Below are 17,447 nucleotides of genomic sequence, written 5' to 3'. Positions count from 1 at the left end.
ACCCGGCCGCCATTACCCTTCCCGAAGTCCCTGACCCCTAGCCCTTGCCTGACCACGCCCCAGCGAAACTTAGGCTTCAGACGAGCCATGCCCGGCTGGGGGGTAGAGGGCTTCCTGAGTGAGATAAGACCAAGGAGTTTCGATTGCACCTCCGGCCTCCCCTGGGAGACTGGTTTCTCTCACACCTCTGGCCTTCCCCTGTGGGCCGGTTTCGATCACCCCTCTGGCCTCCCCGAGAGCTGGCTCCAGACCCTGCTGGGCGTATGGGAAACTACGACGCATCTTCAAAAGGATCAAAGGGCCAGCCGACGGAACACTCCGACGGCCAGCCCCGAGGCATGAGATCTCCGCCTGTGAGGGTCCGGACATCAAAGGGCCACTGCGCTATATCAAGGCTCGCCCAAGAACTAGCGGGCAGTTGTATCCTGGACAAGAGAGCCCTGCTGATCTGATCGCGGCTCAACCATTGTGGAGAAGACCGAACTTTGGAACTTATCGAGCCCTGCTGATGTTGTGCGGCTCATCCTCGTGAAGAAGGAACTGGAACCTCAGAGCCCTGCTGACCTCGTCGCGGCTCCTCCTTGAACTCTAAGGACATTCGTGGAACACCCTGAGCCCTGCTGACGTGGTCATGGCTCCTCAAGAACCGACAGACACTCTGTTCACTCCGGACAAGCCCTGCTGACCTCGCCGCGGCTTGAGGAGTACTCAGGTCCGGCTGGACCTTCGACGCTACCAACACGACCTGGCTCGAGAAGATTGAGTGGAGCAGCCAGTACGACCTCCATCTTCCGTATCCCCCGGCTCGAGGAGTGAGAGCTGTGCGCCGGGTACGCTTCGTACTGGCCTAATACTGAGACTGTCCCGCTTCCCTACTCCTTACCACTGAGACTTTACGATCCCTCGATCGCTTGTAAATACATGTTCCTTTTGCCTAAATCTCTACTGTGTGATAAAGAACTTGCTTATTGAAATCCACGGTGTGGTGTCCGTTCATAAGTGTGGTGTAAGCTCAGTGTGTACGATCCTAGACCCGAAGTATTCCCCGGCGAGGACCTCACGTTAAGACACGGCAGTATTCTTGGGAGAGGTGGGTCACGGAGTGGTCGGGAGAGCCTATCCTGGGCCTCTGGGATCGCCCCTTCTAACAATGTCAATATTTCACAGCTGTGCAGAAGGTAATTTGGCACTGATATTACATTCAAACTTTAACATTTTAATTACAATGACTGAAATATATTTTAAAAGGGCAAGATAAGGAACTGCATACTTTTACAGAAAAAACCTGAGCAAATGAGGATCAGACTCTCAAAAGATTGTTCAGACGCACAGGCATTATTTGGCCCTGGATTGTTTTTCGCTGGTTTTATCTGGATTAAATTCAGTGTTCTGTATTTTGGAGTTTTTAATTCTTTTCACCTTGTTTTAAGGCTTATTTTCAAGTATGATTTCTAATCCACTCACTACAAACTACTTATAATAATAATAATAATTCCACTGAAGAAGATAAAAGGCAGGCGTGAGATCGCAAGAGAAAGCAGAGGAGTCACACCTGCAACTCACGGTGACACCCTAAATGACTCCACTGCTATCTACGAGGGAACCCTCCATATGTTTGGCGACTAGTTCTTGCTTATCTCCTGTCAAGGGATGGTGCACATATGTCCTTATCTCCCCACTCTTCTGGGTGCCAGAATCCCAATAGTCTTGCAATGGTGATCCCTAGTGGCCTATGAATGACAACCAAAAATCAATGTGTTTCTTCAATTAAACATTTAGACGCTTGATAATGTTTTCCTACAAAATAGGAATATGTCATACTTACAGGTTTTTTGTCGCATATTAATCCAATCAGTGGTGGCGAAAGTACGTAGGGCAATGCAAGGCCAAGGAATATCAAGCTCCCGTTGCTAACTGTTAAATGGAACTGCAAATACAGAATTATTACATTTGTCAAAGCTACCTCTATACTGTTATTTCAGTTATTAAAATAATCAATTTATTTATCATTGTATTGGGTAATTTAACACGACAAAAAAGATGCTTGGAAGATGACATTTAATGATGTCTTTTCACTACCATCACAAATCAAAAGTAACAAGGAATTGGTAAAAACAAAATATTGAATTAATGCATACAACCATACAACTCCTACAGTCAAATTAGCTAGTCCATTTTTTAGGAGTTGGGATCTGCATTTAACAGTGGATCACTGATAAGTAGTTCAACTAACACTGTCTATTTACTTATATACGTGAATCAATTTTATCACAAGAGTTTTAACATAAACTATGTTTCAATTTCTCCCCTCGGAGAACTGCCAACTTGAAGTGGTCAAAGGGTCTGTTTGTTTCAGTGACTTGGAGAACTATTCTGGTGGGAGCTAAGTCTACTGGAAGGGTCACCCAAGCCAAACAGGTCAAAGGGTAGAGACCAGATAAAACGCAATCCACTGCTCATCTATATTGGGCACAAGTCGAACAACATTGCTCCAAATAAAAAGCATTTGTCACGGAAAGAGAAGCAAGAACCACTAAATCTTCTAAGCAGGAGGGGCTTCCAGAGACTCTGCAGGAGACATGCATACATGACAGCAGTCAATACCTCAAGGCAACTACTGACAGAATGATGGACATTCTGAGTGCAAAGCCCAAGACCAGAAGGCTATGTACAATGCAGGAACACTGGCTCAGGTAACATCTGACATGAGGCCAAAAAAGCACCTGGTAGTGAACTTTGGACACTAAAATGGAGGCCCTGAACTACAGCTGGGACACAGTACAGAAATGTACTCAAGACAAATAAAATGTGAGGTCTACTGTTGCTGCCCACTTTGCCAGCTGGCATAATAGGCAATTGTAGTAATTTGTTCAAATGTCTGGCAAAAATGGAATCATGGTTGCCACACTGTTATGTAATAAAAATATACAAACCTATTCTGTCACATTTAAAGCAGCCATGCCACTCGGGAGCACTGAATGAAAGCTACGTCATCGAAGACGCACCGCAATCTAAAATGAATTATTTGAGGTAACGGGTGCAGAGCGTGTGAAGCAACACACGGATGAGTCTCACAATATGAGTTGCATGGTAATGGAAGGATTCAAACACTGTACATGTGAACACAAGTACTGTATGGTAACATCCTGCCACTGCCTTGCTCTTATGAGTTAATTCTCATGAAACAGGAAAAAAGTAAAAGAACCTGGGATTTCCAAATTCAGTAAAGAAAATTTTGGAAGTAATTACTTATTCTATGTGGATTAATGCTTGCATTTACCACCTACTGCGAGGAGGTGATGAATGAAGGTGTGGGGGCAGGTAGGATGTCAGTGGTAATGGGTGCTGGAGGCAGGTAGGGGGAGCCACGCATGCTCCTCCCAAGCCATATTAGGGGGCCAGGCATACTTGTCTGCCTGCAACACCTTTCCAATCCTCCTGAAATTTTAACAAAGAGAATTTTACAGCCAATAAAATCGGATGGGCATGGGTTTCCCGAAACCGGATAACCTGGGTGACTGAACACTGGTAAAAAAAAGCTATAACAACAAAAAGCCCTTTAAACACAAGGTGGGAGGGAGGTCACTTGCTGTCATCCCAGCACAGTTCTCCCTATTGCATTCTGGTAAATGCAGTACGCTTACTTTCAAAGTTGCTGTGGTTCTTCACCAAAGGTGGTGCAGATAGTTCTGTTATCTCTAGACATGTGTTTCTGGGTTTGGCCTTTTATCAGTAGAGAGCAAAAGTTGTATTGAACAGATAAAAAGTATTCCGGGGTTGCTGAAATGGTGCCCAAGTCTTCACTGTTCACAGTACCACTCCACAGGCACACAGGCGCATCCCAAGAGAGCTCATCAGCTTGTTGGCTCAAGGGAGCCTTTCAAACACAAGGGGGGAGGGAGCACACTGCCTCTCACCTAGCACAGTTCTGCACATTGCATTCCGGTAAATGCAGTACGCTTTCTTTTAAAGTTGCTGTAGTTCTTCACCTAAGTTGGTGCAGGTAGTGCTGTTATCTCTAGACACGTAATTCTGGGTTTAGCCCTTCATCCGTAGAGTGCAAAAGTAGTATTGAAAAGAGAAAAAGTCATCAGGGGTAGCTGAAATGGTGCCCAAATCTTAAGAGGTCACAGTACCACTCCACAGGCACACAGGTGCCCAGGTGCCACTTACCCTACTGCACTAATGATGACTACACCACCGTTGCTGTGTGCAACTCGTAGCATACCAATGGCAAAGGGCTGAAGTGCAAGTCCTGAAACCAGAGAGGGAGATGCCTCCCAAGCGGATAAACTGCATGACAGAGAAGGTGAGAGGGAGATTGAAGGGGATAAACTCCTTCAGACAGAAGCAACATTGCATGATCCAGTGCAGTTCCTATCACAGTTACCCTAAACATAACCAGATCTTTTTGCAGAGCAACCACTAGCTTTTGCTACAAGATGAAATCACCAGATGACATCACCCACCCCGGACCATAGGTAAAAAGGGAAAGCATATTATTCTATACCTTATTTATTAGTGGTGGTTCCCTGCAGCTGCTTCTGCAAAAAGACCAAAGCTGGCTGGGCAGATCTGAGCCCATGAGAAAATCAACTGTGGAATGTACCAGCTGGCCTTCCTCTAGACAGATATATTTCACTGCTACAGCTTCCACAAGTTTCCCTACCTTTTGCCGAGAGTTGAAAAAAAAGAACAGGTAGGCTCCCTGAAAAGAGCAAGTCCTAGTGTAATTATTGCAGAGGTGAAAAAGGACCCAAGGTTCAAGCTAGCATTCAAAGCACCACAGATCAGTGGATTTTTGTAGATATCCCATACATAATCGATTTAAATCCTCATCATAAAAAATCAAGATTACATGCTAAAGAGGACAGGATCATGGTAGTGGTGTGCTCCGAGATCAGACTAGACACCAGTGCAGAGTCAGACTTTGAGCTTGGGTATTTACAATCAACCAAAGGCAGGCAAGATGTGGCAGAGGCAGGAAGAAAAGTGGTTAGCAGAATTTGAGAACTCGATAGATACGAAACCACCACATCTCTCCCCGTCCTACCCAAATTAGAACATATTGTACAGATGTAAGTTCAGATGTTCTATAAGGTACAAGAGAGCACTGTTTTTGAAGTAGCCAAAAGGTGAATGGGCTAGAATGGAGATGCTAAAGGGCAACGTTTGTTCAATCAGTAATCAGACAGATGAAGTGAATAGCCTGATTATGCAGGCCAAGGCTCTAACAGAATTTATAAAAAGCAATCTTAGAATTCCTTTTGAGAAACCAAAAATCTGACCCTTACCGACCCTGAACAATAAGTGTGTCTTTTCAGGTCTTCAATACCAAAGAGCAATGTTTCTGGAGCGATCCAGGCACCAAGCGAATATAAGTGCTGTATCTATTTCCAGAAACAGTATTGATTGATGGGGTAACCCTGTACTTCTCAGATCCTGGGTCTATCATACCATATAAACAACAATTGTCTCTGAACTTCTCTGACGATCCCTTGACTGTCTTGGTGGAGGCTGTTATGGTATCCTCATGCTGTGATTAAATTACTCTAAAAATTCAAACAAAATATGTTCATGAACTTTGTATGGGGATTTTTCTTTAAGTAAACCATATGAATTGACACTGGTGAGTATAAATACAGGTGATACATATAAAAGTGAAACATTACACTGCTTGTGAGAGGTAAAGACAGTGAAAGAGTACAATTATCCAAAGTAATGTCTGGCTCCATAACATACAGTGCTATTCATTGTGTAATAATAACCTTGTGTATTTGACCTATCACAATACACATAGCGAATATATCACTAGTATATCACTAGTCCAAGCATGTATAAATAAGGCATTGACGTTTTGACCTGTGGAATAGATAATTTATGAAACTGGGTTGTCATCAGGATGAAACATCTAGTTGGTGGTAAAATACCACTTGTAGAAAACACAGAAAGGTGCAATTACTCACCTCCAAACATTTCTGGGTAGACAGGACTTAAGTTTTCCCCAAATGTTCCCCAAAGGCTCAGGGTCAAAAGATTCCTAAAACAATGTTGCGCTCGCATATTGTTGTAAACGACGATCATTTGCATGGTATTACCCAGAATCTTGCCTTCAATAGCACAGCACATTTTTGTTGGCATTAGGAATCTGCCCCTGTTAACCAGTGGTAAAGCACTTCTGCTATCCTTTTTTAACATGGTAAAATTGACATTCACCTAATTACCACATTTAATTTTTTATAAGTCCCTAGTACATGGTATATTTTATGTACCGAGGGCTTGTAAATTAAATGCTAAATGTGGGCTACAGAACGTATTGCGCTACCCATTAAAGTAGCACAAAAAAAGTCCCAGGCCAACCATTGCAGCACATAGCGCAACTTTAAATTGCCATTTCCACCTAGCAAAATAAACCTTGTGCCAGGCCTAACCCTTCCCTTTCAATACGTTAAAGTCACCCCAGGGTAGTCTCGAAAAGACCTATAGGCAGGGTGTATGGTTTTTAACAATGAAGGACATTTGTGCTCAATTTTCCCTTGTCCCTACAGTAAAAAAATCTCCAAAGTCGTTTTTTACAGGTGTAAGGCTGGCTCTCTGACAGAAAAACACTGGTTTACATTATAACACCTTATAATGCATAGCTTCAGTTTGGCATGGTTGGAGCTTAAATTATTATGTTAAAAAATGCTGCATTTGAGAAGGTAGTATTTTCCTGCCTAAAGCAAATGTGCCTTTCTGCCAGTGTCCATGGTCATCTGACTGTTAACGGCTCTCCTGTGGTGTGATGTGTATTCCTCCCAAACAGCAGGAAATGGGCTCTGGGAATGGGAAAGGGTGTTTCCCACACAGGATGGCCTGAGGGCTGTACTCAGCCACTTCCTGCCTTCAGAAGATGCCTACCATATCATTGGCTGATACAGCTCCATCCTAGGACTGTCTGCCCTTTGCTTTCTGCGATAGGAATGGGTGTACCCCAGGCTGGCAAAGGTATAAAAGTGGCATCCAAAGGATATGAAATCAGAACATTCCTGGACCTGGGGAGATTCCAAAAATGGACTGCCCAACTGTCTGAAGAAGGAACACAGGACCTCCTTGCACTGAACTCAGTACCCCATAAGTGACTCCAAAGTTCAGTCGTTTGACCTACTATTTGAACTACATGGACAAAACAAGCTTCCAGAGGCCTTTTCTGCTTTCCAGCTGACTAGAACTAACTGGATCCCTTTGCTTCTACTGAAACATTGCATTCAACCTGCCCAGTTGTGTTTGAACTAATTGTGCCTTTCTGTGTGTTTTATTAACTTGCTTACTAATATGAGTTGATAACATGATACATTTAGCTTCAGGAAATAAAGGATTCTCTTAATTAATTCTTGCTGAATCACTGGTGTCTAGAACTCTTGCCAAAGAATCAGCCTTCTTATTCCGTTGCTCTGGCTGAAATGAAATAGTTATATTCTGAAAATAGAGACCATCTCATCTTTCTAGCTGTAAAAGTCATCTAGGCCGATCCAAGAATCAATATATTTCGATGATAGTTAAAAACAGATCTGGAATCTTTAGTTAGAAATAGGAAGAAATGTGCTTAATCTGTAATCAGAGCAAAGAAACTATCATCCACATTTTGTGTACCTGCCCTTCCCTGTTACAGTTAAGGAGCTTTCTCCGCTAAGCCTGTCCAACTTTTTTGCATTGCTCTTCTTACCCTGTTCACAATTTTTTACAGTTGCACTTTTTTGCATCACATTTTAACAACCTGGCCTGATGCTATTCTGTTGTAATTATGCTGCTGCATTGCACTTCGCACTTTCTATTAGGCACCTTATTTACTGTTCTCAGTCTCTATCTCGATTTTCAAAGTGGTCTAACATATAATGATGGTAATTGCAGCACCTAATATGGTTTGAGGGAATCTCACTTGTTTTTCCCAAACTTAGGAATTGTCTGCTGCTGCTATTCTGCTGCTGTTCTACATTTGCTCCTCTTATCAAGCACTTAATTTACTGCTTGGGGTGGATGATCTTAACCCCTTCCCTGCGGGGTATATTCCCCAGCTGTGCTGGGGGGGGGCGCGCACAGCGCCCCCATGCTCATGACGAGGTCAGCTCGTCATGAGGCACAGTGCTCATGTGCTCATGTCATGACCACACCCGTTTGTGTGGAACGCTCGCACAGCAGGGGAATTAGCCCAGCATTCGAGCGTTCCAACGGTCATGACAAGCTCAGCTCGTCATGAGCACATGAGCACCGTGGCTCATGACGAGCTGACCTCTTCATGAGCATGCAAGGTGTTAAAGCGCAGTAAGACATGATGAAACCATTTCATCTGACTTGGTCCGAGAGTACTACACTTGTGACTGCCTCATTAAGGCATTGTGTTCCGCTGCATTTTGCACCTTCTCTCCAGCATTTTAACCAACATCCTTATTCAACAGGCCTTGATGTTTTAACTTTTTTTATTATGTTTGTAAATTGTTGGCCATGTTGCTGGAAATATTATTTTTTAACTATTTTATCTTGTATGGCATAGATCCGCTGTGTGCTTGTTAAGGTTTCGATTAACTTAAATACAAACGATTAATCAATTCATAATGCCTCCATTTACTGACTTGGTAGCTAGTAGATGTTTTTGATTATTGTATAATTACACTTGGTAAAGTTATTTTTCTTAGAAAAATAGGGTTATAGATCCTCCAACAGCTAAATACAGACTATCAGCTTCCACAAAAATAGAACAGGCTGTATCTGACAGTCTTAAGTCAGGGCCAAAAGTGAATCACTATTTTAACTCCATAAATGGTTGCTCAGCTTTAGAATTCAAAGAAAATGGCATATCTTTTTTAGCAGTTAAAAAATGAGTGCAGCAATCTTAGAGAAATCCTCAATAAATCAGAAATAACAATTTCTGAAACCCAATACGTTTTAGATATCCTTTACAGACTAGGGTGTTGGCCAATCCTGAATTTCCTGAATCTTCTTATTATAAATCTTAATACCTACTGAAAAATCAATAATTCCTAGGAATGTGACTGCAGTAACATGAAAAACCCTTATCAGACTAAGACTACATCTGATTTGTCTTACCTTCTTAAATACTAGTTGTATATATTGAAGATGATCACATACATTTCTTGAAAAATAAACCAGAGTATCATCAATATAAACTGTGACAAACATGTCAATATATTATAGGTGCTTTCATAAGGCACCAGCATTGTGGCTACTGAAAGGGTTTGCCCTTACCTCTGGAAGACTAAGCCTGTCACTAGGAGTTCAGCTCACGACAGATTGTGCCACTAAACTTTTGTGCTGATTCAGATACTAAGGGGTCCATAGGATGACAGGCGGACTTTGTCCGCCCGTCATCCTACCGGTCAAAGGGACCACCGCCACAATGGCAGGAAGGCATGCTGTGCACATCCATGCACAGCATGGCAGGCACTGCGCGATGCCTGCCATGCTGTGCATGGAACTGCAGGGGGGTACCATAGGTACTCCCCGTGTGCACCCCCCACCCCCCCAGAGTCAATGGTGGCCCGCATCGGAACCACAAAGCAGACTCCGCATGCCTTTCCATGGCGGCATTGCCGCCACGGAAAGGCATCTGTAAAAGCCCATCGTAACATGGCTGGCGGTGTCTGATAGACACCGCCACCATATGAACCCTTTTCGACCGGGACGGAAAAGCGTCGGACAGTCTTTCTGTCCGCTGCGGAACCCCCAGCCATCCTAATATGGCGGGGGGTCATTCTGGGTAGGATGGCGGGCGGATCGCCAACGCCAGGCCTGGCGGGGACGATCCGCCTGCCATCCTAATGGGTCCCTAAGATTCAAGCTCAAAACTTAGCTCAAGCAGTCCAGATCAATGAAGCCCAAGCTTTGGTCCAGGCTATGTAGCAACAGACCCAAGAGTTACAACAACTTTGCAATGAAAACCAAGCCTTATGTCACACTCTTGCTGTTAAAACATCTGATGTTCCCATTTTTTCCTTGGTGACTCCACACTATTCTGGAGACCTTAAATAGGTGAAGGAATTTTTGGATTCTCTGACGATTGTTTTTGCCTTTAATCCTGTTCAGTTTTTTCAAGCTAGAGCTAAAGTGGGTGACCTAATTAAGGCCTTTTCTTTTTCAGCGTTAGTGTGGGTTACATCTTCAGTAGCCACAGAAGATCTTTTCTGTCACATTATTCAACCAGTCTAACAACATTTAAACAAGTGTTTGAACAGCAAGACCATGAGTTCTCTGCAGAGGAAGCTCTTTGTAAATCCAACAAGGCAGTCAGGAAATCTTGACCTACATCTTCTGTTTTCGCCAGTTGGCATCAGAAACCAAGTGGATAGAACAGACCCTTTTTTCATACTGGTCTCAGAGAAGAGCTTAAATATGAGCTATTTCACTCAGCCTGAGTTCCACGCTTATGGATCATGTGTTAATATTTGAAAACTGCCTGAGTGAACGCTTGAAGTGAGCGATGTTGGATCCTATCCTCTGCTACATTGTAAAATGCCTGAATACACAACCGAAAAGCTGAAGCGGCTTCTAAGGAACTTCCTGCTTCTCCTGATGGATAGCCAGTGCAGATTGGTATTAGCCCATGGACCTCTTTCAGATAGTGAATGAGAGCATCAAGGAAAGCGTGGGCTACATTTGTACTGTGGATCACCAGAGCACCTGATTCATGTCTGCCATTTTCATCCAAGAAGCACTGGATCTTGCCCTTTTGAAAAGGGGAAAAGATGGGAATTTCTCACAACCCTTTTATTGGTGTGTCTGAAGAGTTACAAGTGTCTCTTTTCCTCTTGCTGATGCAGTTGGGACTTTCTAATGGAAAAACAGAGAAGAACCTGGTACTCCTGGATAGTGGGGCTAATGGTTTATAGGTGAATGAAAGATGGGCTCAAGAAAAGAATATTCCCCAACTTTTTAAATAGATTCTGGAACGTGTTCAGAAAGTAGATGGAACACCTCTGGATTCTGGTCCAATTAAGGAGTTCACAGCTCCTTTGAACGTGTCCTTTGAAGACATGAGATTTCTTCTTTTAATCTTATTGCTTATCCAAATCATACTGTGATCTTAGGAGCGCCATGGTTGATTTGTCACAAACCGTACAAAAACTTTGGAAGCCAGAACCATTTCCCTATTTTCCCAGGTTACAATAAGTCTTGTTATGCAACTAGAGACCCTGAAGGAGGTTCCTAAATACCCTTTGACAGACTCTAGTATTATCAATCTCATTCAGGGAGCTCTAGTTCAAAATCAAGAATATGTTGATATTTTATGAAACCCAGGGATTGTTTTTGCCTCCTCATTGTGAATTTGACTGTGCTATTCCTATAGAACCAAAGGGTTTCTTTTGGAATAATTTACTCACTATGAATCTGAAAAGGAGGTATTGGGAAAATACCTGTAAGAGAATTTAGTAAATGATCTCATACATCAATCCACCTCCCCTGCTGGGGCCTCAATGTGTTTTGCCAAAAGGAAGTCTAATGAATTAAGGTCCTGTATTGCCTTCTGAAGTTTAAATAAGATTACGTCAAGGACAGATCCTTCACAGCTAATTAAAGATATACTGGAATCTGTCTGGGGCACTAAGATATTCCCAAAGTTAGACCTTCGTAGGGTACGTAATCTTTTGTGAATTAAAGAGGGGGGTGCATGAAAGAAGGCTTTTATGACCCCTTACATTCTGAATATAAAATAATGCCCTTTGAGTTTCATTGAGTAAAGCCGTAGCGATTTATTAATGCTTTAATGATCATGTCTTTGCTTCATGCTTAAAACAGTTGTTGTTATCTGCCTGGATGACATCTGTTTTTTTTTCCCCAAGGATCCACTTCATCATGAACAAGTCAGCTAGGTACGAAACAGACTTTGCCAACATCAGTTATTTTGTTAATTGGAAAAAATGTGAGTTTCACCAGTCTGAAGTAGGGTATCTAGGTGTCTGTTCAAAAAGCAATGCAAATTTCAATGGATCATTGATAGGTTTCTTCTATTTTAGAATGGCTGAATTCTTCTAACAACAAAGACATTCCATGTTTCCTTGGATTTGCCAATATCTGTTGGCAATTTATTGAAGAATTTGCTTTACTAACGAGTGATATACCCAGAATCCTTAAGAAGCAGATGCTCTGTCATCATTTTTAGTGGGACTCTCTAGCTGAAGACTGCTTTGCATATGGCTGGGTGTAAACTGGAATGGCATGGTGTGCAATACAAAACAATGGACTTAGGCCAGGATCTCTGTACTGGGGGTGAATGTTTGACATTGTTCAGCATTCCATCAATCAGTTGTTCTTTTTGTATGTGTCACCCTAAGTGGGAAGGTTATACCCACACATGGGTCCAGTGCTTACCATACCACTGGAGTCTGTGTGGCTTTGAATGGCCGCAGAGATCGGGAGAAAGGCAAGGCAGAGCAAATCGCTGTGTTGCCCTACTCAGTGCTTAGGAGTTGTTCCATGGATTTTTCCACAAAAAACATATGGATTTTGACACTTATTTTCAGATTTATGAGAGCATGTAAAGCTGGGGAATCACCAAAACCTTACGCCTCCAAAGGTGAGGCGTGACAAGAAGAATTAATGTTATTTCTCCTAGTTTATTCCTCTTTCTATGTGTGCTGCATTCTATAGCACACATTGATAGAGGAAAGCACCTCTTATGATTGTTTCTGTGCAGGAGTAGTATGACTGGGCAAACCCTAATTAGATCCAATAAAGCAGGAAGTCCTCAGAATCATAGAGACTTCTGTAGCAGTTCTCCAGAATCAGAAGTATTGCTTAGCTTGAAGCCACACAACGAAATTATAGCCAATATGTCTGTACCACTCAAAGTCTAAAGAAATCTGCCTAAAGCTATAGTGTGACCACCAATTAAAATTCCACAGAACATTTGAGATCCCACATCATGTGTCTCAATACTTTCCCACCTCCTCATGGTAAAACTTGGCATCTCTCAACTCGAAACGCCCCTCTCTCGGTCCAACCATCAGAACGTTTTGGATTTCTTCAGTCTCCAGATACAAAGTGAAAGTCATCCTTCCTTTGCTGATTAGCACCTCTCCTTCTTGCCAAAAGAACTCCTCCCAAGCCTCACTATCTCTCATACACAATGTCGCTTTGACTAACTAAAAAAACATATGAATGCAGCTGCAAGAAAAAGAAACATTGCAACCCTGAGCAAACATTCACATTGAAGACTAAACATAATCAATATGCTTAAGGCCTATGGTCAAGTTAATGTGGTAAAACATTTCAGTACACATTTAAATGCATGGTTATGGATTCATATGAAGGTATCAAATAAATGCAAGACACTATTCAAATGAATAGATGATTATCTAAGAAATAACAATGATATTCAAACCATACAAACGCAAATATAGATTGGAACAGCAATTTGATGACACTGCATGAAATCATGAGTATTGCCACTCAGGTAAATGTTGGGATTATACACCTTTAGTATCTGGTCAAGTGTACCACTATACATTAGTGATATTAAAGCAAACATATATATAATATCACATGTATGTATATATGGCATAGTCAAAATGTAAAAGGGTGGAACCAAAATCATGCTGCTCGACCTTATTGTGCCGTTTTTGCAGTGCAAGTGGTTTGGTGCCATTTTGGCTCCATAGTGCGGTCTGGGTACCAATGCAGATCTACGGCAAGGTGTGTTTTTTGTGCCTGGAACAGGCTGAATGTTGCCTTTGTTATTTAGCTGTCCCGCAGTGCAGGTGGCTCTGTTCCAGCCCTTCTCCATAGCGTGCTCCCCATTCTCAAGCAGAGCTGGGGCATGAAATATTTCTAGCAAACTGCGCAGACTGTATGCTATATTTTCTAGTTGAGCTTTCCTGTAGAGCAGGGGGCATTCTGCAGCTGTGCTCCATAGTATGCTTACAATTTTACATGCAGAGATGGGGCGGGGAGCATTTCCTACACATGGTGCTAACTATTGGTGTGCTACCGTCAATGCCTGCTAGAGCACAAGGCCATGGACAGCAGATGGCTCTGTATGCAGTCACAATCCTGCGCTACAACACCCACTATTTCAGTGGTTCGCATTCCTGCAGTAGCACATTCTGTACAATGCTTGTAGGCAAGGAGCTTTGCAAGGCACTTCATAAGCAGCAGAAACGTAAACCTGCCTCAGCAAGAGAAGGAACTCATTGAGATCTCTAGAACAAATCTAGAGGACTAATTACTGAAGCCATGGGCACTGCCCTCAGTGTACTCCAGGCAAAGAGGGCTAGAGCAGATACAGAAGAGGAGCCAGATTCAGGGCCAAAGGGAAAATATGTCTTTGGATCAAATCTCCAGAAATGTCTGGTTCATATCAGAGAGGTGTTAGGGTTCAAACAACTCCCAACAAAAGAAGAGGACTTTTATGGTCAGTATAGTGCAGCACCTCTTGATTCTTTGCCCTTGCACGATGTCAACAAGGACCTGATCACAAAAGTGTGGAAAGACATCAATAAATTGTCCATTCATTGGTTTACATTAAGAAGTATCTTATTGGTATCCTATTGGGAAGTTTGAGCAGCAATTTCCTTCAATTCCAAAAGTAAATACAATCCTCTCTTCAATCATCTCTACATGCTCTTCATCCTCGGTGGATGCTACGTTGTCGGAAGTGGTAGTAGACAAATGTAGAAACTTCCTTGAAAAGAACGTATGTTGCTTCAAAAAAAAGTTTGTGAGCTGGTACCTATGCTGCTTATGCTACACATGTTCTTGTTAAGGACTTCAAAATTGATCCATGACTGTTTTCAGGGAGGAAAAGACCACATTTCTATTCTGGCTAATATGGAACTTGGTGCTCATATTTTATCAGATGTTTCATTCGACTCCCTATGGGCAGCAGCTACATCGACAGGTGCAGCCATTCAGGGTTGAAGGCTTTTATGAATGTGACCATGGAAACTGGAGCCTCATCAAAAGATGCTAATACAGAAATTGCCCTTTCCTGGTGCGAAGCTATTTGGGGAAGAACTTACGAAAATTATGCAAAAAAAATCAGGGGCTGAACAAATGATTATTAGACCCTTTAATATTTTGCTGAACAAAAAAGTATTTTTTGCATAAGTAAAATTTTCAGAGCCGAATGGAAAGTAAGCATCCCTTTTGTGGCTGGGGGACCATGTTTGCAGGTAAAACTCAGCCACAATTTTCCCAATCGCAAGACCAGTCCAAATGACTATATAAAGGTCGACCCCCCAAAAATGTTTTCCGCAAAGGTCGCATTTCATCAGGGACAAGTGTGTTCTTCCAATTATCAAAATCGGAGATGTTTATCAGATCCTATTCAAAGACACTCCTCCAACCCCACAATTCAGATGTACCTAATGCTACCTAAACAAGCAAGGTGGGACAAAGAGCAAGCACCTCAACCAGTTAGTGACAGAGATCTTCTCTTGAGCAGAACTGCATCTAGTCACTATCAAAGCAGTTTACATTCAGAGTACTGAATTATTAGGCAGATGCTTTGAGTTTGAACATTCCACCCTCAGTGAATTATCATCTTTCTCACAAACATTTCAAACAGATCTGTGCCTGCTTCTGGACTCCAGCGATCAATCTCTTTGCTTGTTCAGAATCCGCTATGGTTCCCCAGTTTGACTTAGAGATTATGTGCCAATAAGCTATGGCAAGAAATGCCCTTTCATAACTGTGGCTTTGGTGAGACACTTTATTGGTTTCCTGCAATTTCCTCCTTCGGTGGGTGCTACAGAGATTCAGGAGGAGAGACAAATGATGATTATGATAGCCTCATTTTTGGCAGAGAAGCCCTTGGTTTGCTTGAATTCTTCAAATGTCAGTCACAGATCCTTTTTACCTTCCCCTCTCTCCATCACCTGTACCTTTTCCCAACCTGTCATTGGAGTCTCTGAGGCACCTTGCCTTCAATGCTCGGAAACTGATTAGAGATTATGGGCTGCTCAGTGCAAGTGGCTTTGGGGATTTAGGCTTCAAGAAAATCATCTAGCTTAGCTTCCTATAATAGGCACTGGATAGCGTTTGCCTCTTGGTATTTAACTAATCTTTCAACACCTGATCCCATTGATACATTCATGATTCTCAATTTTTTTAGAGATGGTTTCCTTAAGGGCCTAGCTCTAGCAACTTAATCAGCTCAATGGGCTGCCATAAAGGCTTTTCGACCACCTAAAAGTGATTTGGCAACTATATCCCCTGTGGTGATTAGACTCCCTGGAATCTTCAGGTTGATAGTGCAGTAGCACCGATCCCTCTGCCAACTTGAGATCTGTCTGTTGTTTTGAAGTTTACAAAAAGGCCCCTTAGAGTCTTTAGAGTGAGCAGTGTTTTCATGGCTTTGATCTAAGATGGGTTTTTTTGATGGCCATAACTTCAGCAAGACAATTGAGGGAAATAAATAAATAGTATGGAATAGACCCCTATAGGGTTTTCAATTTACTATTTGCGTTCTTTGGCTTGGCCAACAAGGGTAGGAAGCTCTCAACTCCTACATTCAGTAGAAGGCAGTAATTCAATCCTATAAAAGACAGCAGGTGTAGATCCCCCAAATATACACAGGACAGACCTACAAGACCCATTTAAGCCACATGAGCAGACGCAGGTGGAACATTTCTGCAATAAATATGTGGGGCTGCAACATAGGCATCACCACAAACATTTGTCACTCATTATTAATTGGACTTAAACCATATGTCAGCAGAAAAGTTTGGTTTAGTGGTGCTCAAGTCAACAATGATATAAATTAATACAACATGGTTCTGTTTCCCAGCCCTCTTTTGGACCAAGTGTGCTTTTGTTGAATCCTCATTTCAGTTGGGCTTGGGAATAGTAGGCCAAATGATAGGCAATTAATCCATTACTTACCAGTGATCTTCATTACCCCAATTTTAGTCCTCCCCCTCTCACTCCACCACCCCTCTGAGTTTTGCTCCTTATGGGGAATAATTGTACACTTGTAGCAAACAGGACGAGGGGAGGCTGGGGGAGGTCTTCTTAGAGCATGTCAAAAGACATAGTAATGAGACTTTTGGTCTTTTGGGGTACATACTCTATAACCCGACCTGTAAGGGAGATGGGACTCCTCATTTTGGTTAAAACTGAGACAAGGAAGGTTAACATTCAGGGTAATTAAGATTACCAGTCATTAACCTTTCCTTCAAAGGGCTTTTGAAAATCTTCGCTGCATCCTTAGATGTTGACCTAAGTACATCATGCAATCTCACAAACTGTGCAGTGTAATATGGCAATTCTTCCCCATACCTAGTACCAGGCAGTGCCACTTTGGCTACCTCAAAACCCTGGATGATAAACAGCTTAGGCAGCATCTTGGGTTGATGGTTACTGTGCATTAACAAGCCTGAATAGGTAGCACACGTCTGTACAACCTTTATGTAACTGGTCTCTTTTAGATGCAGAGACAAGAAGAATGCTCAGAG

At 42.5% G+C, this 17,447-nt stretch overlaps 1 protein-coding gene across 1 annotated transcript in view; it reads right to left on the bottom strand.

Annotated features, from left to right (window-relative positions):
- LOC144762745 (MFS-type transporter SLC18B1-like) overlaps positions 1–17,447 on the bottom strand; it is a 427,196-nt gene that overhangs the window by 222,516 nt on the left and 187,233 nt on the right. Inside the window, exon 8 of the mRNA XM_078647997.1 lies at positions 1,826–1,927. Within this exon, the coding sequence (XP_078504123.1) occupies positions 1,826–1,927 (102 nt within the window). The remainder of the gene's footprint in view (positions 1–1,825; positions 1,928–17,447) is intronic.

This window comes from Lissotriton helveticus, chromosome 6 (genome assembly GCF_964261635.1).
Source record: "Lissotriton helveticus chromosome 6, aLisHel1.1, whole genome shotgun sequence".
Classification (NCBI taxonomy): Eukaryota; Metazoa; Chordata; class Amphibia; order Caudata; family Salamandridae; genus Lissotriton; species Lissotriton helveticus.
The sequence above is the reverse complement of the archived record's forward strand: the minus strand, read 5'-3'. Positions and strand labels throughout refer to the sequence as shown.